Source organism: Epinephelus lanceolatus, chromosome 10, assembly GCF_041903045.1.
Source record: "Epinephelus lanceolatus isolate andai-2023 chromosome 10, ASM4190304v1, whole genome shotgun sequence".
Taxonomy (NCBI): domain Eukaryota; kingdom Metazoa; phylum Chordata; class Actinopteri; order Perciformes; family Serranidae; genus Epinephelus; species Epinephelus lanceolatus.
The window spans coordinates 26,111,150-26,135,815 of NC_135743.1; the positions used below are offsets into that span (position 1 = coordinate 26,111,150).

General features: G+C 40.4%; 1 protein-coding gene across 2 annotated transcripts in view; it reads left to right on the plus strand.

Annotated features, from left to right (window-relative positions):
- Positions 1-24,666, plus strand: part of col14a1a (collagen, type XIV, alpha 1a) — a 191,236-nt gene that overhangs the window by 73,006 nt on the left and 93,564 nt on the right. For both annotated transcript variants that reach the window (XM_033640620.2, XM_078171876.1), the window contains exons 22-26: positions 2,875-3,024; positions 9,678-9,794; positions 14,740-14,886; positions 17,741-17,815; positions 22,716-22,855. In XM_033640620.2, coding sequence (XP_033496511.2) covers positions 2,875-3,024; positions 9,678-9,794; positions 14,740-14,886; positions 17,741-17,815; positions 22,716-22,855 — 629 coding nt within the window. The remainder of the gene's footprint in view (positions 1-2,874; positions 3,025-9,677; positions 9,795-14,739; positions 14,887-17,740; positions 17,816-22,715; positions 22,856-24,666) is intronic.

The window sequence follows — 24,666 nt, forward strand, 5'->3', positions numbered from 1 at the left end:
CACATATACACATGCAGACACTAATGCTACTCTTAACATTATTTGTATAATCAAGCAGTGATACTAAAATTAGCTCCTGAGGATGGCCTGAAAAATGTAGAGATTGTAGAAATTTAGAGAACAGACATGGGTACATTTATTAAATTCTGTGTTTCAATCCCACACAAATCCACCTTTATATATTATATATACTTTAGTACACACACACATACACATTGAAACACTGCTAGACAGCTGTTAGTTGTCAAGCACAGGAGTTTTTTTTTTATTTAGTGTGTGCTTTGCCCTGGGACACAGGCTCATCCAAACATACTAATCTTCTTGTTATGGGAGGACCCACCAGCAACAAACCTGCGACAGGCACATATAGCAGCTGAAAAACAAACTGCTCTCGGAGCGTTTCAGCTTCCCTGATAGTAACGTCTTAGCTTTTCTTTATAACAAGACGCTTGAGGCATCAAGGAAAACGTCAGTGATCCAGAGCTGAAGTGAGACATTACCCTTCCTCATTTATTTATTGTCTTGAAGCATCATCAAAAGCCCATTTTCACTGTTCTGCTGCTTCACTGGTGCTAATTGTTTCATCCTTCCAAGACGAGGCTCCAGCCGTTATAGTTTCCATGTCTGTTTTTAGTCATCTAAACACAATTACTGCGCCTCTGAGGATTCAGCTTCAAGCAGACAGGCTGCATTAATCTGATTTAAGGTATTAAGTTGAAGGGAAATAAATTTCACCAGGCTGCTGTTTTCACTGAGAGAATGTTGATGCATAGATGGAGGAAAAGTGCTGGTGTGTGCAAATGCCTACAAATGGAGAGGGAGAGATACAGCTACAGTATACTCAGTGTAAATTTGAACCCACTGAATGTTGCAAATACACAACACACACACACACACACACACACACACACAAACCTCCAAACACATGCACATACAGATAAATATACACAGTCTGTTTCCTGTTAAACAGTGTTCCAGTGGGTGGGTTGTAAAGATAATTGCTGCTCCTCCTTTATTTCTCTGTTTTGTTTTTTTTTTAATTTTTCTTATTGTTTTTGTTTTGTTTCTTTTTTATTATTTAGTACTTTATTATATGCATGCAGGGTTATTATTTTTGTATGGTTTGGAAAAGCTGCATTAATAATGTTTGTTGTTATTGTTTTATATATGTTTCATTTTACTGGCCTAGAGGAGTGTGTGTGTGTGTTTGTACACTTCTGGATATCTTCTGTGAGTGCATGCATTCATGTATGTTGTGCAGGTCTGTGTATAAATATATATGAGCAAATCATAATGCAGTTCACTATGATGATGGTGGCAGATTTACCACTGGAAGTTCTTACTAATTTCTTAAACAATGGGTTCTTGATTTCAGAGAGAGGTAGACAAAAGCAGTCTCTCATTTCTGGCATGGCAAGAGTCGATGTTGGCAGCTGAAACAACAACTCGCTGGCAGATTTTATCAACTGTAGCTAGCTAATTAAGCAAGCGTTAATATAGCTCCATGAATTGGCTGAGAACGCTGTCTCCAACTGCTGGTTGGTGACACACAATGAATCACGTCAAACAATTTAGACTACAGCTGCATGTCCCTGGCAAATAGTCACCATCCTCACCAGCTGATGATCCATGTAGAAAACCTGAAAATACAGAAAGGACATTGTTTTTGTATCGTAGTGCAGAGCTATTTAGTCTCAGGATTTATTTCAATCAGGAGAGACAGAAGAATGAAGCAAGACACTGTTTAATACAGAATATGGGTGCACAGATTAAACAGATGGTGCTCGGACACCAGAGGGGGATATTTTGTGATTGAGGGACATCTGTCTCAGTCCAGATACTGGTGGTGGTGGTGGTGGTGGCTGCTGACTCAGAGGCTGCTGACTGCTGAGGCTGATGAGGCTGATGAATCTGTAAAGACTAGGTGGTGATGGGGAGGTGGAGGGGGTGCAAGACTGCAGCAAGGAAGAGCTACGGCAGAGAAAGAACCGTGTTTAAAATGAGGAGCAGGAAGATGATAGGCTGACAGGGAAGGTGTCGCTGTCTATTGGTTGATTGTGAATCAGCTGATGACACAATTGACCTACCAGACAGTGACACCTAGAGATAGTGAGTGAGCATGTGTACAAGGAGTGAATGGCCTAATCCAAGGTGGGGCCTTTCGTATGTATGCTGTATGCTCGGATTGGATGGTTTGCGTTGTCCACCCATAGACTTAACCATTGGCATATTCATATTTATAAGGCCTGTCTTTGACTGCTTCCTTCTTACCTACAGATATATATATCCTACTAAAAAGTGTGGGAAGTTATTGTCTCTGCTCCCAGGACCCGTGCTTACTTACAGTACTGTGCCTAAAGTCTGTACTAAATGGGGACAAAGGGCATTTAAGTATATTGTGCTACCGCCATCACTTGGGATCAGTTGCAAAATTAACTGGGACCTCAGGAGCTGGTCTTATTGGATGCTTTTAGAGTGATTCTAAATTGCCTGGAGGCAGGTACATCTTGACTTTAGATGTTGAGAATGTTTTTCATAGCTTTAAATTCTGTAATCTATTTTGAGTGGCTGCCTATCTGGGCCAGGGCAATCTTGAAAAAGAGACTTTTTTTTCCATTGGGCCTTTACTCCAGGTTATATAAAGGTTAAGTAAATTAGAAAAAATATTGTAGGATGAGGATAAAGTGATGTGCTTGAAAATCTTAATGCTATCTTGGGTAACAGTGGCACAGTGTGGGGCTTAACCCACTGAGTGTATTTTCTAAATGGGATTAAAATGTTTTTGCAAAGTATGAAAAACCTTTAAAAACTGGATTTGGTTTGCTGTGTGTTTTCTCATTCTCTTTCTTGTTTACACGTGTCTGTCTTTCTCAGTTCCAGGACCAGTTTTGGAGACAACAGTGGGTGAAGATGTGAACTCCATGCTGCTTCTGAATCTACAAAGTGGGACGGAGTACAGCGTTCAGGTGACGGCGTCCTACCCCACAGGACAAAGTGAACCACTGCTGGCAAATGCCAAGACGTGTAAGCATCCTTATCATACATCATCTGTAAAGACCACTCACACTTTGTTGTCCTATTGTGGAGTAAACCCTTCATGTTTTCCTTTATAGAAATGAAACTGTCCTCCTCAGTGGCACTGTTGACATTGTAGTGGCATGACTGTAAACAGAAGAGACGACCTCACAGTTTGCTGAGACAATTTTGCTGAGGTTAATAATGAAAGTGAGGGTTATGAAAGTGACATCCCAAATGTGCTTTTAAATTGAGCTTTCACTGATGAAAACCTGATGTACTTTTGGAAAGTCAGACTTAATTTTAAAATGAGTCATTTCCAAAATGAGCCCTAATGGGGACATCATCATCACCTCAAATTCTCAGTCTAAATTGTCCATGTGGCTATTAGAAGGGGGAGGCAGCGGCAGCGGCAGCGGCAGCGGCAGCAGCAGCGGCAGCAGAAAAGCAAACTAGTTTTAGGAAAGTGGGAGCGGTACAGCTTGCATATTAACTGCCTGCTGATACCATACACTCTAATTTCCATTGAGACTTTAGCAAACAGACAGATAGATAGAAGGATATTAATATTTCCCAGTCAGCCGGTGAGAACAATCCTTTTTGCATATAGATTTGGTATCAGCAGGTGCAGTAAGACCTAATGCAGGCTTTAATGTCTCTCACATCTAAAACAAATAGACTGTCAGAGAGGGAGGAAGTGCGAGAGAGAGAGAGTGGGGGAGAAACGTGTATGTAGTGTGCAGACACATGTGCATTTATGTACGTATGTATTTTTATTTTTTTTTTAAAACCTACTCTGGCAGGCTCGCAGAATAACGCTGTGTCACTGTCCATCACCAAACATTTACGTTGTCTTTTTGGCTTACTGTCTGATTGGACAGAAGTGACTCGCCAAATGGTGGAGCATTGAAATGGAATGGAAACAAACATACTCTAATTTTAATAGCTTATAAATTTCTCATGCACGTTGATGCACACAGCAAAAAGAGAATTTGATTTTTTTTTCTCTGAAAAAGCTTTAACTTCATAGAAAAATGTTGAGAAATAAAATGTAAAGACTAAAGATAGAGAGACTAATCACTACATCACACATCGCCAGCAATTAAAAGGGTATTTATTTGGATACCCTGATTTTTTTTAATTAATTTGTGCCGCACTGATATGCCGTCCTCAATCTGTTCTTTAATCATCCAAATGCAACATGAGTGACAAGTCCCTCACGCCTTCCTGTCCCTGTAAAGTTCTCGTAATGAAAGATGCTTTCATAAGAATGTAGAGATGAAATATGAGGCATTGACATGTAGATTAATCAGCCTCCATATTTAAACTTTACACTCTGTCCCTGGTGTGGCACTTGAAGTTCATGCCTCTTTGTCCAACTCGCCAAATTTAATAAGACTTTCTTGGCTCTTCATAAGCCCCATTTCTATACATACAGCACTGTACGTATTACAGCTTTATATACATTTCAGATGTATCACATTTTCCCATATTACACTGGGTGTATTTAAATTCATTGTCCATATACTTTCCACTGGAGGAACTCTGATTTATTAAGGTGGATGCATTCAGTCATTTGTCATTCTAATAAGGGAGATAGAGTAAGATATTTCCCCGGGTACACTGCATTCATTGCAGCCTTACCATGGGAGCCAGCTGGCATGTTTACACCAATAAATTACACATACTAGCATGTAGCATAAAAAGGTAATTATTGGTACCTTGAGGGCTGTTGAATGAAATGAAACTGTTTCCCCCAAATGAAGTTTTATGCAGTTTGTATTGAGGTGCTGGCACTTCAGCTGTACAGTAAAAATTTGTTTTCCTTGGGACCACTGAAGGGTCCTTGGTCAACCTGGTATTCAGAAACGTTGTAGAATTAGCACAAAGAATTGAAACCAAATGGGTTTTTTTACAGAAAGTGAGAAAGACTGACTGTGAAAGAATTACATGATGAGAAAGTCCTTTTGTCCTCAATTGGACAAACCGTCCCCAATGAACCGATCTTTAGTCTGAAATGTGTCCCTGAAGGTAGCTTAAGTCATAGACACACACACACTCACACAGGTATCTTTCTAACCGATTGCAATATCTCCATATGGTTATATCTGTAGTACTCATTTTATTTTGATCTTTCTGATAATTAATTGGCCACCACATCCTCACTTCCCTCCTTTTTTGTACTTTTTATTTTACCCTTTGATCTTTCATTTAATCTTTCTCTATAAGCCTAGCAGTATCCTCAGAAGTGTCTCGCATGTCTCTGACAACAGGAAATAAATTCAAAGTTTTCCTAAAGTAAATAAAGTAAGTTAGTAAAATTGATTTATATAATGCGTTTCACAGACATAGATCATAAAGTGCTTTACAAGGAGATGTGATATACAGCATACAAGAAAACATAGAGGATAAAGAGACTACCCAAGCCATGTAGTTAAAAGTACAAAACTATTTGCACAGTTTATGCTGAAAAGATCGGATAAAGAATATACAGAGTTAGTGCATACCAGTTGCCCAAACACCTGTCTAAATAGGTGGGTCTTTCCATCCCATTTACAACCGCTTATCCGTGGCTGGGTACTCCAGATGCCATCTCCCCAGCAATGCTTTCCAGCTCCTCTTAGGGGATCTCGAGGCGTTTCCAGGCCAGACGAGATATATAATACCTCAAACATGTTCTGGGTCTGCCCCATGGCCTCCCACTTGTTGGATGTGCCCGGAACACCAATAACAGGAGGCGCCCAGGTGGCATCCTGATCAGATGCCTAAACCCCCCTCAACTGATCCCTTTCAACGCAAAGGAGCAGCACCTCTACTCTGAGCTCTTTCCGTATGTCTGGGCTCCTCACTCTGTCTCTAAGGCTGAGCTTAGCCAGCCTTTAGAGGAGACTTATTTTGGCTGCTTGTATCTGCAATCTCATTGTTTTGGTCACTACATATAGCTTATGATCATAGGTGAGACGTAGATGGACCAGTAAATCGAAAGCTTTCCAGTGGGTGTTGGCTTCCACCCGGGCTGTACCTTGTCTCCGATTCCATTTTGATATTCATGGACAGGATCTCAAGGCGCAGTGGGGGGAGGAAGTGGGCCAGTTTGGTGACCTCAGAATTGCATCTCTGCTTTTTTGCAGATGATGTGGTTCTGTTGGCTTCATCACACCGTGACCTCCAGCATGCACTGGGGTGGTTTGCAGCCGAGTGCGAAGCGGTTGGGATGAGAGTCAGCACCTCCAAGTCTGAGGCCATGGTTCTCTGTCAGATTGTTCCCTCCGGGTTTTGAGTGTGTTACTGCCCCAAGCAAAGGAGTTCAAGTATCTTGGGGTCTTGTTCGTGAGGTGCGTCTTTAGCTGGCTTTTGAAAGTAGCCACACAGTCAGTAGACCGTAAGGGAGCAGGCAGACCAGTCCAAAATTTAGGTGCTACATCCCCAAAAGCTCAGTCACTGTACGTCAGGCGGGTGCGAGGGACAGACAACAAATTTAACATATTTGATCAAAGAGAACAAGCTGAAGAATACAAGTGAGGTAGTTCAGCCACATAAGCAGGAGCCTGACTGTGTGATGCACTGTAAGTAAGGCTGAGAATTTTGAACTGGATCCTGTACGTGACAGGGAGCCAGTAAAGAGATTTTAGTATAGAGGTAATTTGAGACTATTTGATCTACTTAGTAGTCTTGCAGTGGCATTCTGAATTGTTTGCAGATGATCAAGGGCAGAAATACTAAGTGAGGTGAAAAGTGCATTACAGTAGTCAAAGTGAGATGAGATAAAGGCATGTATAATCATTTCCAGTTCAGCAGTTGAAACAAAAGATCTCAGTTTACTCATATTTCTCAAATGGAAAAAAACAAGACTTGGTCAGATGCTTCACATGGGTACTAAACAACAAATATTGATCAGATAGTGCCCCTATATGAGCAGCAAAGAAAAGAGGCCCAATACTTTGCATAATCAGGAGGACAACTTTTCTAGAGCAACAACCAGAACCTCCGTCTTATCCGCACCGAGCTGTAAAAAAGTTTCTGTGGTCCAGACCCTATTAGGTAATAGCTAAAACCAAACTGTGGAACGAAACAAACACGCTTTGCCTAAAACCAACATTGTTGCAGTCAACAGTATACTGGGAGCAGTAAATGATTTTGCCAGCCCATCACAGCCATCAAGCAGAAACACAGAGCTTCATGCTGGTCATGAACTGGCCATTTTCCTATTCAAACACTAATTTTGTTTGAGTGAACTGCCAGCTTAATACAGTTTCTTGTTGTTTTTACACACACACGTGCATCTATGCATGATAACATATGTCCGTAGTCATGTGTTGACATGTAAGTCTGTGCGTGCAGGTGTGCATTTTGCATGTCTGTGTATTAAAATTAGCTTGCGTCCTCCATCTTTGCATTTTATTGAATAAAATGATGGGTTGTCATATGCATTATTCACTTGTATTTAAAATAGGGCACCTACCATATGGTCCCAGTATAAAATATCCATTTACTGGAGCTAGAGCCAATTTTTTTTTATACTATCAGCAAATTCTGTTAACGAGGGAGGGGGGGAGGGAGGGGAGGAGAGAGACACAGAGATGGAGAGAAAGAATGGAGAAGGAGAGAGAGAATAAAGCGGCTCCTGGGAGGTTGGCTTGCCTATGGTACACTGAAATCTCACTACCAAACAAGCTTCAGCTATTCAAATTGCTTGTGGTGTTTTGCATTTTGCTGCATCATGCCTCATTGTTTCTCCGCAAAACAGTTTAACACCAAGCCTGACTAATTTTGTTGCTTTGTGATTTGTTCTAACATCTAGGCAGCTGAATGTTATAACTGGGACCATTAGTATAGATACATCTCCATTTTATATAGTACACTGTTATATACTGTATGGTACACACTGAGAGCTTCTTCGAGAGCCACTTGCTAATCTGATGCAGTGCTAACCCTGATTTTAAAGTTTTGAACATTGAACATTTTGAATCAGTTTCACACTATAGCCAGTCTGAGTTTTATTGACACACTAGGGGTGTTCATGAAGTTTCGTAAACCCGTTTTACTCTCTAAACAGCCAAACTGACCACATTTCTGTCAAGTTAGTTTACTTGTAATGATACACCTCTGCAAAATTCGTTTCAGTTCAACTATGTTGTAAGAGAAACTTGGCAGCACCATTACTGTATGAAGATGCAAAGTATTCTTTGCGAGTTTAGTTTGCTTTATGTGAGTGTTACACCACATTTCCACTGCATGGTACGACATGCCTCTGCTCTACGTGGTACTTTTTTGGTGCCACCTTGGTTGAGGTTCCATTGGAGCTGAAATCATACTAGAAGGTGGAAATAAAACAACCTGGTCTCACTCCAAAGTCGTCAAAAACTTGTGCTTGGGCAGTGACTTCCAGCATCAGACACAGATGAAAAAAAGCCATCCTTTCATGTCCACATGATAAGCGTCTGGTTGCCCTTATTTTTTAATGGTGCCCGGCTGCATCAGTGGGAAACATTGCGGAACAACAATGAAACTTAAGGTGGCGGAAGTCTGAGTAGGGCGGGTGGGAGAGCTGGTGGATGGGTCCAACAACCATCGACTTTCACCCTGGGGGCCGGTGTTAGCTTCCCATAAGATTATAAAGCCAGTCCCGGTTCTTTTTGCCTAAACCCAACCACATGTGTATGTTGGCTAAACGTAACCACGTGCATTTGTTGATGATGGACAGAAACATCAATCCGCAGTGATGTACCAACGTAGTGCATTTATTTTGAAAGAGACTGTATGCAAACTATACATTTCCTGTTAAAACAGAAGTGTATTTTGAAAGCAGACAATGCAAGTAACAGGCAGAAGTTGACACAGTGTCTTTGAACGTCAACAATCAACGCACCCAGAGTACCTTGCATGTTATATCTCAACATGGAAAGTCCATGACCAAACACTGATATGTGACGAAGTTGGTTAAAACGCAGCAGACTACTGATTGGTTAGAGAGAATTGTCACTAGAATTGTAACTTTGCTAATTGCGTGACAACCTGCACAATCTAGCCAAACTACTGGCAATAGCAACCACAATTTTTTTAGTCACTCGACCCATATTTCAAAAAGTGGCAGCCTGTAAAACTACACCCAACAGTTGATGAAGTGCAGATGTTCCTCTGTTTGGTTGCCAATGACAGGATACAGCAAGTATCACATTGAAGATGATGTCACCGCAGTTTCACGCAACGTCGCTATTGCAATCAGCTGAGAATCCCACCTTCGCTGAGGGGGTACTGTCTGCAGTGGAAAACAAAACAGAGAAAAGCACCTGGTACCAAAAGTGAGTCAGGACGAATTGAACCGTGCAGTGGAGATGTGGCATTAGTCTATACCAGTTGAAGTCTTGGGTCGTCTGGAGGTTGGAAGAGCTGGGTGCTGGAGGGTTCTTTCCAGACAAGTGACTAAAGAGACAATTAGGAAAAAACAACATTTTTTTATACTGTAAAACATCATTTATGACTTATATTTCCATGTGCACGACCTTAAGCCAATTAAAAAGGATCATAAACCAGTGTGACCAGTGTTACAAACTTAAACTGATGTTTTGCTTCATGTTTTGATTTGTTTAAAAACATATATATATATATTTTTGAATTGTTTTTTCTGTCATTTATTTATCTGCTTGTGTCTCTATCTCTAGTGTACCTCGGTGTCTCTGGCTTGTCAACCTACCAGATACGTCCCAACAGCCTGTGTGTCCAATGGCAGCCTCTTCTACACGCCACATTATACAAAGTCTCCATACAGTCTACACTTAGTAAGTACCGTTAATGAGAGTGTGTGACAGTGTTTGGGTATGTGGTTGTGTGTGTGTGCCAGCCCTCATCTCTGATCTCAAATGTGGTGAAAAGCTGAGTTCATTTCTTGATTAAGTGCCTTCATTAATTTTGTTTTCGTGTGAGAATGTGACATTCCAAGCAGTAACCTGATTGACTTAAACATTTTAAATTCAAATTAAGTGTAACTTCATCATCTTGCTGAAATGTGGTTGGATCACACCTTTTTTTAACTGCAGTTTTAAGAGAAACTTAATAACTCGGCACAAAAGTTTAATTCAGACTAAGTTTTTGGAAGCAAGCGGTAAACCTAGAACTCATACAAGGTCACAGTTGACAGCTGTTCTCACCAACATTTCGGCATGCACCTTCAGTCATCCCAACATGTTTCAGCATTCCACGTTGTGAGAAACAAGGCCTCTGCCAGCTAAGTGACTGGAATACAATTCAGGCAGTAAATCAGAAGTTTTACTAGAGTTGTGATATTTGGTGAGGTGGCTGGATTGAACTCCAGATTCAGAATAGATTTACAGTCTATTTTTGGGAAAATAGTCCATTTATTATTAACACAAAGACAAGTCAGCTCTCTGATTGGATGTGTATGATGGTTGCACGTGTGGTGGTAATATATACCTTTCCCAGTTGTCTGGATTCATACTGATATGAGCCTCTGAGGAAATAAGTGTTACATATTTCTATTATTTTCACATGGTAGCGGTGCACATTGTAAAGGATATTCATAAATCTCTCCTTTTGCAGAAAAGAAGGGAGATGTGATATGAACAAGACCTCTCTCCTATGAACGACATGGGAGGAAACCGCTATGAGAATTACTCATGTCATTGCGCCAGAAAAAAAAACAAAAAACGCATAAAGACACAAAGTGTGACCTTTAGAAGGTGTTTAATGCTCGGCTCATTCAGTTAATAAAAGGAGAAAAAAGGAGCGGGAAGGAGGAAAGACAGAGGTAGAAAGATAGGCAAAAATATCTAACAAAATCTATTTAAAAAATTAAGTTAGAAAAGGAAAAGAAAAATCAATCTTAACCTCACTCATTGAAGTGCCTTAAATATAAAAACCTTAATAAAGCCATTGTAAAACATGTGCTGTCGACAAGAGAGTATTTTGGAGCTGGTCCACTCACAGTGAACAACTTCAAGTTTTATTTTTATTTGTCCACAGAGGGCAGTTAGTTTTGCAGCATGGGTTGATATAAAATCTACTGTAAAAAAAAAAACTCCTGAAAAATATCAAGCAAGCTGTCACCGTGTCAACAGAGACATAGAAATATTTTCCTGTATAGTAGTCCTCACGATGTTTGTTTATGTTATGCATCCACTTATAGCAAATATCAGGTAGATTCTTTGTTAGAGAGTTAGGTCTTACTCAGTGTATGAACCTGTTGACATTTGGATTTCCGCTCATTCTTTTTATTACTCTATGAGAAAACCTTTTGTCTATGTTTGTTTTTTAAATGTCAGCATGCGTCAAAGGGTCACATGGGAAGCAGAACCAGATGCAGCGTAGATGGTTTTTCACTTACACAAATACCTCAGTAAAAAACAGGATGTAGATCTTCTGCTTTCAGTTGATATTAAAAATTGAAATACTTGCATCAATGTTTAGTGGATGAGGTTTTCACAGTGGTAGCTCTGTGGCCAAAATGCCAAAATGTGGCCTTCCTCATTCGTTTCACTGTGTTGGTGCAAAGACAGTCAAAGACAGCTCTGGAAAAAGACAGGATAATTTTGAGGGAAGCCTTCATTTTATTTCTGTGGCACAATAAAATGCAATGTAACGCACTTAATAATGCATAAGTCTGATATTTGTACAAACTGAGGTCACAATAACCAACTGGAGAATATTCCTAGGTGATAGAGCTTTCTGGTAATCCTTCTGTTTCCCACAGTTAAAGTTTTACCTATAAAACAGGAGACTACTAGGAGTAGTTTGACATTTTGGTAGATTTGCTTACAACCAAAATACATGGGGTACAATTGTAACAGTGTTTTTTTACCTGCTACACAGACTCTATCTTTGCAGCATGTGGTTGCTGCCAGCTTCACTGTGTGTGTGTGTATATTGAGTTTTAACAAGTGATAAAGCAGTTGGTTATTAGGTGGTGCTGAATTAATCATCTGGTTTGTTTTATCACCAGGGTGCAATGAATTGATTGATTTATTTTAATGTGAAATCTAAAAACAAACATAAAGTTGCTCTGCTTCCTCACATTGCGCCTGTCACAGTGAGGTATTTCTTCTGCAAAGTTTGATGTAGTTTTTACCTGTTCAAGGGCTGCAGAGGTGCACAAAGGGAAAAGAAAATAGACGAGCTGCATAAAAATAACCTTGAGCAGTGCAGTGCCCACATGGGCAAGCGCAACTTCTACAGTCAGTGTAGCAGCTCCAGTTGATTTTAATAGTCACGCCTGGCTCTTGGCACGCTGCAGCAGACGTGTCATGCTACATCTGTGCCCCATGTATTTCGGCCTTTATTTATTTTCTTACAGAGAGTTAGATGTGAACATTAATACCACTCTCATATCTGTACACTAGCTTTAAATTGAAGCTACTGCTGAGAGGTGATTAGCTTAGCTTACTCCACAAAGTTACTGCAGTCAGCCATCAAACAGTTGTATCGTGTCCCTGAAAACAAAATATAGGGTTAATTAGTTAAATTTAAATGCTTTTTTTGTCCTTTTTGTTCAGGCTAAGTATTTCTTAAAGCTTTCGGTCTTTACACTAAGCTCAGCCCATCATCTTCTGGCTCTAACCTCTATGTAGGGATGTGCGAGTCATGAAATCAAATGTTCAAAATGAATGACTTCATTGACTCAGGATTGACAAGTCCTCATCTCCACTAACTTGTTAACTGTCTGGCTCTCCTACCTGCTACTGGCTAGTGTGCACTGCAAAGAGGAGATGTTACTCATACCGCTGTATAACTATCAAGTTAATTAATATATAAACCTAGCCTTGTGAGAAGGAGAGCTACTTTGGTGCTTGTTTCAATTCTCCCAGCCCAGAGCTGAAAGTCTGACTCGGGCTGCACGAATCAGTCACCCACAGATTTTACGCCACAATCAGTAACCGTCCATGAATGAATAAACCGTGTCATTACAACTCCCGTTCCTACACGCAATCGTGGGATAAGGAATGGGTGTAAAATGGTGGATGACTTTTTTTTGATTGTCTCAACCCCAGCAAAATGACCCAATTTACTCTCAGAATTCAATTAATTTCAACATATATAAAGTCTGTAAATGCAGCATGATTGCATTATTTTATCCCCATTTAAGTTCACAGGGGGCTAAACTGGAAGTTAGCCAGCTTGGCCAGAGAGAAGTGTCTGATGCACATGCTCCATGGGCACTGGGGTCAGTGGGGGATTCACCAAGCTCTCTGGGTAACTGACTTGAAAACCCGACTCTTTTTAGTGTGTGACTCACACAAACTTAAGTCAGTAAAAAGAGTCCAACCTCCCATCTCAGACGTCTGAGTGGTATTGATGTTCTCATCTAACCTGCACCAAAAAAGCAAATAAGCATTTATCTGGAAACGCCAAACAGGACCTCAAAAATAGAGTTTACGTCTAGCTGTAAATGGTCTGCAAAAAGTGAAAGAAATTAATTTTGAGTCAGATCATCAGAGTTGAACACTGAAAACATTTTGACATAAGTCTAAAAAATATATATTTAATAACCTGATTTTAAACAGTTGATTTATTATTAATGTTGCATCTGTCCTCTGAGAGAAAAGTCTACGGTAAATCAAATGGATTTTCCCAACAGGGTTTCAGTAGATGATTGGAGGTTAGTGTTGATTAAAATGAATGTGAGTGTTGGCTGGTAAATGTAGAGACATGAGTAAAACTACTTAGACTTAAGGAAACATGCACTGTAAGTGATGTGTGTACACCTCATACTCCCCCTTACTGTCAGGAAAAATGACAGAAAGAAGGAAGAAGACTCTCTTCCATCTCCCTTCCCTCCCTTACTTTTTTATTGATCTCTGTGTTTCCCTCCCTCCTGCCTGAGCAGCGACTGGATATTCTAGCTGGAGTTTAGAGATTTGGTTTAATCCACGCAGAGCCAACCAGCTGCTTAAACACCTTCTCAGATGGAAAAGTGCGCTCTCTCTGTGACAGCTGTTTCCCTAAACTTTATTATCTATGGCTGTTTCCTCTGTGGAGGAGGAGCAAATTTGTCACTCTCCAAGATGAGAGACACATTAGGAAATAGAATTAGACTAATGAAACTGACAAATGGCAGCTATTAGTGCATGTGTGTGTGCACTCCCAGTTTCCAGTACGTCCCTTTTGGCTGCCAAAATAAATTCTCATTCATATTTCTCTCTGTAATGCCGTCCCTCTTTGGTTTCTCAAAATAAACACTCAAGTGTTGTGAAAGTGTTTGCAGTCTGCGATCCAAAGGACATTGACAAGTAGAGGAGGAAAGAAATAAATTCATTTTTCAGGGGACGCACTGACGCTGCCCAGCATGGATTTTAACTGCAGAATTATTTAGTTACCGTACTCTTTGGTGCGTTCATCTGTGATAAATCTACCAGAGATTGGAGAAGTTTGATGTTTCACAGTCACCTGGTTTGTTGTTTGAACATCCAGACAACCTGAGCATTTCTGTGCAGGGCAGTGAATCATTGCTGCTCCTGTGCCTCTGCAGCTAACCTGTAATGTGCCAATAAAGCTGCTTCGTATCCAACTCTGAAAGAAAGTGATTATACTGAGCAGCTCTCTGGCTTCAATATGATGAGGAACATGGCTGAAAGAGAGGAAATCTGCTCTGTGAACACAGTTCAGGAGCTTTAGAGGGATTTGAGCTTGTTTGGACTGTATCACTCTTGATCTGAACTTGATTCACTGTAAGTCTTTTTTTTTTTTTTTTTTGGTGTTGTTGTTTTCTTGCAGATGGTCAGAGGCAGGAAGTGAGTCTGGGCGGCGGTGCTTCCCGACAGTGCTTCTATGACCTCACTCCCAGCAGCCAGTACCAGATCAGCGTTCACACCCAGATGCAGGAAATGGAGGGACCTTCTGTCTCCATCACTGACATGACGAGTATGTTGCAAATGTTTTGTATACGCATGCGTAATGTTCTCATGTCTGCCTTTGCACTCAGGATGAGGCAGCTAAGTGGAATTTCTCTGGGTTCTCAGTTTCATCCCATTTATTTTAATCTTCCGTCAACATTCTTAAGGAGTTTGACTCGCACTCAACCCTTTTGTTCCCCCCATTTCTTGTCCAGTTTCGCCCACTCACTCCTTTCTCTGTTCTCCTTTCCTCAACTAATTTTCCACAATTAGTCCTTACGATATCAGTTTCATTTTTTTTTCAATTGAAAGGTTTTATTGGCGTGAATGTTAGAGAGGAAAGCCAAAGCATAAGAGAACAAATTGGCCAAATATTTCGACAATACGCAAAAGTCGTAAAATTAGCAAAAATACCACATATATAAAACACAGTATAATATTAAAACCGTCCAAATGCATGTGTGTATGTAACTTTGTGTGCTAGCTACTACGTCAAGACACTGTGTTGATATAATTATGGTCACTTTCATTGATGTTGTTATAATTCTGTGTCCCTCAGTGTGTGACATGCAGTCATGAGTATGCTTCATGTCGCTCTCCTAACAGAATCCGCTGCGTCTGTGAAGTTTGGGTTTCACAAATCAAGTATCCCACTTCTTCAAGTCTTCAACTTTCTCTTCTGCCATTCTTTACTGTGGTCAACCTCTTCCTCTCTATCTCTCTCGATCGCAGCTGCTGTTGCAGTTCACCGGTCAGCCGTGGAGCTGAGGTGAACTGCACAGCTCAGGGGATCAGCAGAGCTCTTCTCACAACCAGGGTAGATGGATAGATGCGCATGCACACACACACACACACACACACACACACACACACACACACACACACACACACCCCGACTCCCCAGCTGATGCTTTTGATCGACAGATTTTGTGTAGACAGCTGGGGACCTAATTCAACAAGAAGCTCTACAGTTTGCTCTCAGCAACAGTTGTTTGTCCATGGAGAAGTCATTATGCAAAACAGCCCCCTTCAGAGTGCTAGATTATTATATAGGTTTTATATTATGGTGTTAAATAATCATTACTGATGCATTAGCATGTAACGAGAATTATTATGTTATATATTATAAATATTTGTGCAGTGCCCATTCAAAATGTGCCTGTTCGGAACGTGTCGATTGCTTGGCCTCCATATTGCTACTTGCTGCTTTCTTGAGAGACAATCATCCAAACAACTTCACACTCAACACCGCTCTCCCTCGGGTCTGGAGCAATGCATATGCCATGATATGTAAGTGTCATTTGGGTGCAAAAGATTACACAAACATTTTATGGCCTCAACAAAGTCAAAGTCCAGCTATTTCTGGGAACAAAAACATTGATCCTGAACATGAACTCAGTGACGCTTGACATGTTTGTGTTTGCTACAGTGCAAAATCTCCAGTCTCTCCACTCTGTCTTTCTTTATCTGTTGTTTAATGTACTGTAGTGAAGCTGTACCCAGTATGCTGTCCGGCAGTGTAACAGTTGACAGGGGTCCTCTCTCAATACACTACAGAGTGTGTACAAAACTTGCTACCAATAATTATGTCCCATAGATCTCAAGAGCTTGCACTTGACACTGCACTTTCCTTGGGTCTTCAGCAATACACCCAACAAGTGTGAAGTCGATTGAATGAACGACTGTCGAGAAAATTGAAGGATGAACAGAGACTCCTTCCATCTTAGTTAGCTTTATGTTGTAGCTGGTGGAAGTGGAGCTAATTTTAACTGCATTATATAGAGTGAAGTAGTTTGTTTATAACAATACATGGCATTTTATAAGATGATCCTAGCACTGTCTTTGATTTTATACTGTAAAGCACTTTGTAACTATGTTTTGAAAAGTGCTATACAAATAAACTTAATATTATTATTAGTAGTAGTAGTAGTACAAAGTTGTGTGAAAGGGGCAGTGTATCCCTTTAAAAATGTAGTGAAGTAGAAGTAGCATTAAATTGAAATACTAAGTAACGTAAAAGTGCCTCAAAACTTGAGTGCTTTTGTTCCTTGTAAATACTGCCTACACATACATTGGTATTGTGTCTGTGACTGTAGGTTAGAGAGACAGTACAGATGGGAAACAGCAGACAGAAACTCCCAAAACCCCATGGTGTTTAATGTTGCTACAATCTCACATCAACAGCAAAGTTCATAATTGAATCAAACACATTACTCACTCTTGCCACCAACAAGTTACTGTTGAAGCTGAAGAAACATTGTTTAGATCATTTTATCTATTTCTATGAAGTATGTTCTTCTTCTGTGAGTGTTTGTGGAAGTTTCCAGGATGCTTTGCTCTGTGTACCCTGGTTTGACAGAACCCACTGCTTTCTGCAAAGTAATTGGCTCGGCACTGAGGCATACCTTAACCTGGGGGCTGTTTTGACTCAAAAAAAAACAGCCTCTGGTCAGATAGATACTAGACTGATGAAAATAGTACTCCCGCTGCCCCCAACTTATAGAAGGAAGAGAAAGAGATATAGAAAGAAAGTAGAAAGATAAAGTGTGATTGCTGTTACTCAGAGATGGAAAGAAAGATAAACGGCAAAACACAGCAGCTGGATTGCTCATGTACACGAAGATACAGATCGCACTAGAAATCCTTTGTCTGTAAAAGTCCAGGACTCGGCTGTTGGAGGAAGAAGAGGATTAGAAAAGTTTCAGGTTAATAGAAACAGGCTACTGCTGTCTCTCATTGTGCCAGCTTATTGACTGTTTGTGTGTGTAGCCGGCACATAAATCCAATGATGGTGCCACTTGTCACTGCCATCATGATCGATGACCTTGTCTTGTTTTCCTGTGTGTGTGTCTGTGTGTGTCTGTGTGTGTGTGTGTGTCCAGTGCCAGCGCCCACGCAAGCTCCAACTGAACCCCCCACCACAGAGCCCCCTCCCACCATACCACCTGCTAAAGAAGGTGAGCAAGAGGCCTAACACAAAAACACACACTGTCATATTATTATTCCACACTTGTACAGGTAATCTTCTTAGTGGTCTGATTAATTTTTGTCGGAGATGCACCGATATGGATTTTTTTTCAACCAATACTGATAACTTTCTTGTTTCTCGTGGCCGATAAGCGATACAATAACCAATAATTTCAGTTTCTTTTTGTACAACTGAGCGTTAGAAAGACCAAGATGTCGTAAGGAAATATGAATGATTTAATATTCCATAGCCCTGATCGAACCAATCACTATTGCTAACACATCAAAAACAAAGAACAATTCAGAGGTCAGAGATCAGACATTTGACGCAATCCTGTTGTCTTCCTCCGGAACTATGAAAGACGTCCACGCCGCAACATGTTTTACCTTCTAGACAGTGTGCTGCATTTGTTGTTGTTCTTCTTCTCTGTGTTTATTGGCAGCTCACAAACCAAGTTTAAAGGTACAAAACGCGTTAGAGTACTTTGATTAGTTTTTGCAGTAACGAGTAACCTAACGCGTTAGTTTGCTGTTTGAGTAATCAAATACTTAAGTACATTTTCAAACAAGACATCAGTTACTTCCGTTACTTTTAGAACTCTGGTCCTTCAGCTCCGAAACAGCAACGACTGTCGTTTGGTAATAATAATAATAATAATAATAACGGAGATAACATTAAACCTATCAGTCTGAAAGAAGCCACAGAGCTTGTGGCTCGCTACGTGGTCGGAGAAATGCTGCCATTGTCTAAATATGTGGAGTCTAAATAGGTGGAGTAGGACTCACTGACAGACATATTTCAGACTCAGGACTTGCATTATGCCTGGTACACGCTACACGCTGGTACTCACCAATTATCCCCGGTCGTCTTTCACGGCGTGTGAGGTGTCATCGGGTTATTCTTGTCCTATTTTTATTACTTTCACTATTATTTGAGTCACTGCTAGAACTGTGTGTCTGTTCATGTGCCAGCAGACATGTTGTTGTAGTCACCTAAAAGCGTCAGCCGAGGTTATAAGGGGCTTTTAATTTGAAACAATTGTTGAGTTTGAAATGACGGTGCGATATGTTAACTTTATAAAGACAACGGAGCGGATAAAAAGTAAATCTATAAACACACAGAGGGATTAATAAATAACGGACCGTCTATAATGTAGTTTGTTTCAAATGAAGCTGGGAGCCTCTGCAGTTGTGGTGAGTAAAAGCCCCGCCGCTATTTGTTAATGTTATTGCTTTATGTCCGACCATGAGGATGTACCATTGTTTGCTAGCTTGATGCTAATGACAGTAACGTTAACTCAGCGGGTTGACAAAGTGCCTCTGCTGTTTCACACCATCATTTCCCCCTTTTACTTTGTGTGGTAACATCCCTAGAGGAAATATTAAAAATGCTGGGGTGTTGTTGTCATACAGTTGTCTACGGCAGCAGATCGTTCTGTGTTTCTACTGGTCAAAGTGACGGCTGTGATGGGAGAACTGGATCTCAGTGAAGGGCAAGTGGTCCATAACTTTAATTTTGGAGACAAAAAAATGTAGGCTTAGCACCCTGTGGTCCATTGCCCAATAGGAAATGTAGAATACTCAAAAGTACTTTAAAAGTGCTTGAGTTACTTTTCTCAGGGAGTAACGTTGGAAGTACTTTTAAAGTAATTGAATTACTTTACTCAGGGAGTAAGGCAGTAAAGTAACTGGTTAGTTTTTTAAAAAGTAACCCAGTAACGTACTTTGATTACTTTTAAAGTAACCCTTACCCAGCACTGGTCGGGTGTGTAGATGCCGCCCTTCTTAAGTCAATGAAAAGAGTCTGGCTTCCTATTATCGGCGTTGTTTATTCGCTTTAATTTTAATTAACAGAATAATGCACAATTTAAAAAATGTCCCATTATCGGCCCGACATATATCGTGCATCCCTAATTTATATGGTAACTGTCATCACCTGAAACAATAGTTTATCAGCTCTTGAAATGCTTTTTAATTCAAATTATACAAAGTCATGCAGGCAAACATGTAAACTGATACACTCAGGATATGCCAGCTGTCATATATTTGTCATTAACAGAACTTCTGCACAACTTACAGCAACAAAGGCATGCAATACTTGTAATGTCAGTGTTTTATGTGCACGCTGTGAACTTTTACATCACCCAAACTTTCCTGCATAACTGTAACCTTTGAAAACAGACAATTATTAACAGGTATAGTTTCACACATTCTTATATTTTTTCATGTTTGACTGTGAAATGTTCTTTTTCATTTAATATATATTAGGTGTTTATACTTTTACACTGTGTTTGTTGTTCTACACTTAATCACAAAAACAAACTTCGTGGCAAAAAATCATTTCTGATTCTGATCCTGATGAGGTGGTGATAACAACCTCTTTCCACGTGACCATTAAGGCAGCACTTTGGAGTACAATGAAATGTTTTGTTTGTTGCCCATGTTGTTTGCTCTCACTGTATGTTTGTATTAGGCCATTATGATATTGCTACAGTGGGCTTATTTTGACCTTTTGAAAAGAAGTGTTTGCAGCTGACAAGCATGTGTGCTTAAAATTTATGCATTTCTTAACTTTAATGCACTTACAGGGTGTATAAAATTTGATCAAGGTTATGGTAGATACTTGCATTTAAAGTACTTATAAATGGGATTACAATTGGCTGCAAAAACAAAACAGAAAACAAAATAAATATCACTGGGACATTGCTGTGTTGGAAAATGTAAGATATTATACAGAGCTATAGTTTTGCTCTTAAATTTAAAACCATGATTGTCACCACACTTCCAGTGCAAGTCTTGGTGCTCCGGCATGATTTTGAAACAGGAAACAAAATCATTTATTTTTAATAGAGTGACTTTGTTATGTCAGACTGGACTCATTACACAGCTGTAATCTGTGTTTAGTTTCAAAACATCAACCTGACCTGGAAGGAACTTTGGGGGTGCTATAACAAAATCAGGGAGGTTAAATTTAAGGTAAGCAAAAAGTAAAAGTAAAAAAAACCATTTAAATGTCTCAAACAGGAAGTCTGCAAGACGTTTACTATATTCCACAGTGACTTTATTGTGTGAACTTTACACCAGCAGCTGTGGGCTGCAGCCTTTGCCAAAATAAAGATATGCTACTCTAATCCTGGATTATTTGCTTATTAACTCAGGCTAAGGAGAGTTAACCTGATCGGTCCCACCCAGCTCCTACTTCACTTTCTGTTTTGCAGCATACAAGGTGCACTTGTGATTGACAGGTGGCTTGCCACGACTCTATAAAACTACAGTATGTACATGTTGGCAAGTCCTCCTCAACATGAAGCAAACTAGAATGTTAACAGTAACACACAGTTTCTATTTTTTCTAAACCCAGGAAGCAACGCTAATTGTAAAATAAATTTTCTTTTCAAATGTTTATTGAATCACTTAGAAATTAAAATGTTAAAGGAAATCCAAACTTCTTAAAACTAATTCAAGCTGCAGCAGTGAATGACTCATGACAGGCAAAATATTCTGACTACAGAGGATTTTTCCAAACAAGACGAGCCTAGAAGATTAGGAACAAAGGGTTATGAGTTCACAGTGCGACCCTCCACCTCCCACCCTGACCGTCCTCCTCTGTTCCCGTCTGATGGGCTCCGGTAAAAGAACACTGCACACTCCGCAGACAAGAACCGACACACCCGCTGAGCCCGTCTGTAAGCGTTTCTGTCTAAGTTTCTGACCTTTGTCAGGCCGATGCCTGCATCTGTAATGACAGGCAACCTTTACTCAGGACAGAACCACAAAGATGGGGAAGAGAAAACAAAGGTGCACATGTGTCAGAGTGGAGGAGAGACGGACTGTAAGAACAACGCGAGTATGAGAATAACACAAAGTGATGGGGAGGATGAGAAAAACAGGCAGAGACGGGGCTGCAGACAGAAAGCAGAAGGGAGTAGACAGAGAAAGACAAATGATCAGAAACACACAGTGGTGGCAACAGAGAGAAGTGAGAAAAAGACAAGCTGTATAAAAGCAGTGATATCGGGAAAGTCATGGTGATGAGTGGTGAGAGTGCAGACAGAGAATGGAAAAAGTTTCAGTAATATCATCACTTTTTTATCAGCTTTTATTAGAATCAGCCACATAAAACTTTGTGATCAAAATATTCTCCGGCTGACCTTTATCTTGACATTTCTGACAAGCATGAGAGCTCCACTTATGAAGTTCTGTAAAAAAAAAAAAAAAGAATAGCATTTGTCTCTAATGAAAGCCAATAACACAAGCTCTCTTGTACTTTGTTACATATAGAATTACAACCACGTTTCCTCATAAACAGTGTCAGATACAGTTATGTTTTTTCCCTGGCTTTTATGGAGGCTGACATGGTCGTGAACAGAGTTTGAAACTTAGTGAAAAGTTTGAAAACTTGATAAAACCACAAAACAACTTTACAGCAGGAAAGCTGAAGACTACTGGGAGCCATTTAGAAACCTGAGAAGAACAGAAGAAGAAAAGTAACTGATGGACCAGGAATATGAATGAGCAGCATGCAGAGAGAGAGAGAGAAAAACAAACACATTCAATATAGCACATTTTTATGGTCAGAAAAAGAGTTTGCAACTCTTAATTTTATAGTGTGCACTGTACTTTTAATCTTTTAAACTTTACAGTGTGCACATTAATCTGAGGGCCCAGCCTTTGCATGTTTACCCTTTGCAGGCGATGTATATTTGCAGCGCTTCATTCTATGCATATTTACTCAGTCTCCGTCAGAGTCTGAATATATTAGGCAGCCAGTTAACATTCAAGTTATGCCTTGTCCTCCGAAGACCTTCATTCTATATGAAATTACTTTTTTAAGTGCAGAGACAAAGATGATGTGTTGACGAAATCTGTGTATCTCTCTTGTCCATCCAGTGTGTAAGGAGGCCAAGGCTGACCTGGCATTCCTGGTCGACGGTTCCTGGTCCATCGGAGACGACAACTTCATGAAGATCACACGTTTCCTCTACAGCACCATGGGATCGCTGGATCTGATTGGTACAGATGGAACCCAGGTCAGTAGAGTTGGATACCGAACTCACTACTTTCAAGGGTACCGGGTAGGTGAGAATGCTGGATTTAGCAGCCAGCTGCTGGGTTCAACTTCAGATAGGAGGCAGAAGCATCCTGAAGCCAGGAAGCCGGGCACTGAAGTCCATCAGCCACCCAGCGGCTGCTCTATCAGCCGCTCTGTTGGCCATTGCATCAGCTGCTCCACTGGCCGCTTCGTCGGCCACTCTGTCAGCCTTTTTGTCGGCTGCTTTGTCAGCCGCTCCATCAGCCACTCTGCAGCCTCTCCATCAGCTGCTCCGTTGGCTGCTCCATCGGCCTGTCCGTCGGCCGTTTTGTCGGCTGCTTTGTCAGCCTCTCCATCAGCCGCTCAGTTGGCCAACCCATCGGCCCCTCTGTCAGCTGCTCTGTTGGTTGCTCCGTCGGCCTCTCCGGCGGCCGTTTTGTCGGCTGCTTCGTCAGCTGCTCTGTCAGCTCGTTCTGCTCCCCAGCAAGCGAAAGCTATTGCTACAGCGCCAGTCTGCTGCAATAGTTTAGCTGTCTGGTGTATTTTCCTTTTTTTGTACTTGAGTAATAACTTTATCACTGCTAGACGAGCAGACACCCACACACAAGCAAACAGACAGATGAAGACATAAGATTAGCTCTATCTGCGATTGGAAAAGAGCAGAGAAAGTAAAAGGAAAGTACTGGAAAAAGGTATTGTTGTATTGGTTAAATGTCAATGGTACCCACAGGTCAGTCATGTGACTGCGGGGAGAATGTCTAATCAAAGAAAAAACTTAAGAGTAAAACAGTAATGAAGTTTTACTTGTTTGCTTGTACCATATTTCTTCTTTTCCCAAATGCCTCATTATATGGGGAAACATTTCTGAATTAAAAATGTTAGAATTCAATCTTGACCATCTGGGCTTGAATAATGTTGCAGTGAGTCACCTCGGAGAGCTGGTATTCACATTAATGACCGCTCGTGGTTCTTGTGTCTAGTCTAAATGTCTGTGTCTAGTGAAAATTACTGTATTGCCAGTTTGTACTGTATTATAAGTTACCCAACAGAAATACAAATGTGCCTAATTTTTGTTCACTTGCTTTGTAATTCATTTTCTTTGTTTTAGCATTTTTTCTCTGAAAAATGGGTGCTCATGTGAAATTGAATGTAAAGCAGATGCTGGGGATCCAGCCAAAAGTAGCCACAGTGAAAACCATAAAAATGATGAAATAAAGAAATTACATGTCACAGTGTAATCTGTGGGTAAAGAGCCCATTCACAGATGACAGAATGTTGTGAAAAATATATATTTGTTCATTTTAAATATTGTGGGATAATCCCCCAAAAGAAGAAATATTACAAACCCCTGCATATTCTGCAGGGGTTTGTAATATTTCTAGATGTGGTGTTTTGCAAGCACAGCACATTCAGCATCTAACATATAATAAAATTCACATATATCCAATAACCCATCACCCCTCAACTCTTCAGCTCCAGCCAGCTCCTTCATACTCTGTCCCCCATCTCTCATATACTGCATTCATTTCACCTTCAACTCCTCTGCAGAACAAACAGAGAGAAAAAAAAAGAATATCCTTTCAATCTATCAGAAATAGACTTTCATTCAGTAGATAATAGAATAATGGAGACAAGATGCTGTACATCCATAATGAAAGGATGGAGAATGACTTAATGTGATGGCTGCCTCAAGATCTGCAATTTGTTTACTGTAACACTGTGTCCTAACAGCAAACAAGAGTCTGACTATCACACTACATCGTGTTACACCACACCTGTCCACACTGAAAGATGGAACAGCATTATGCC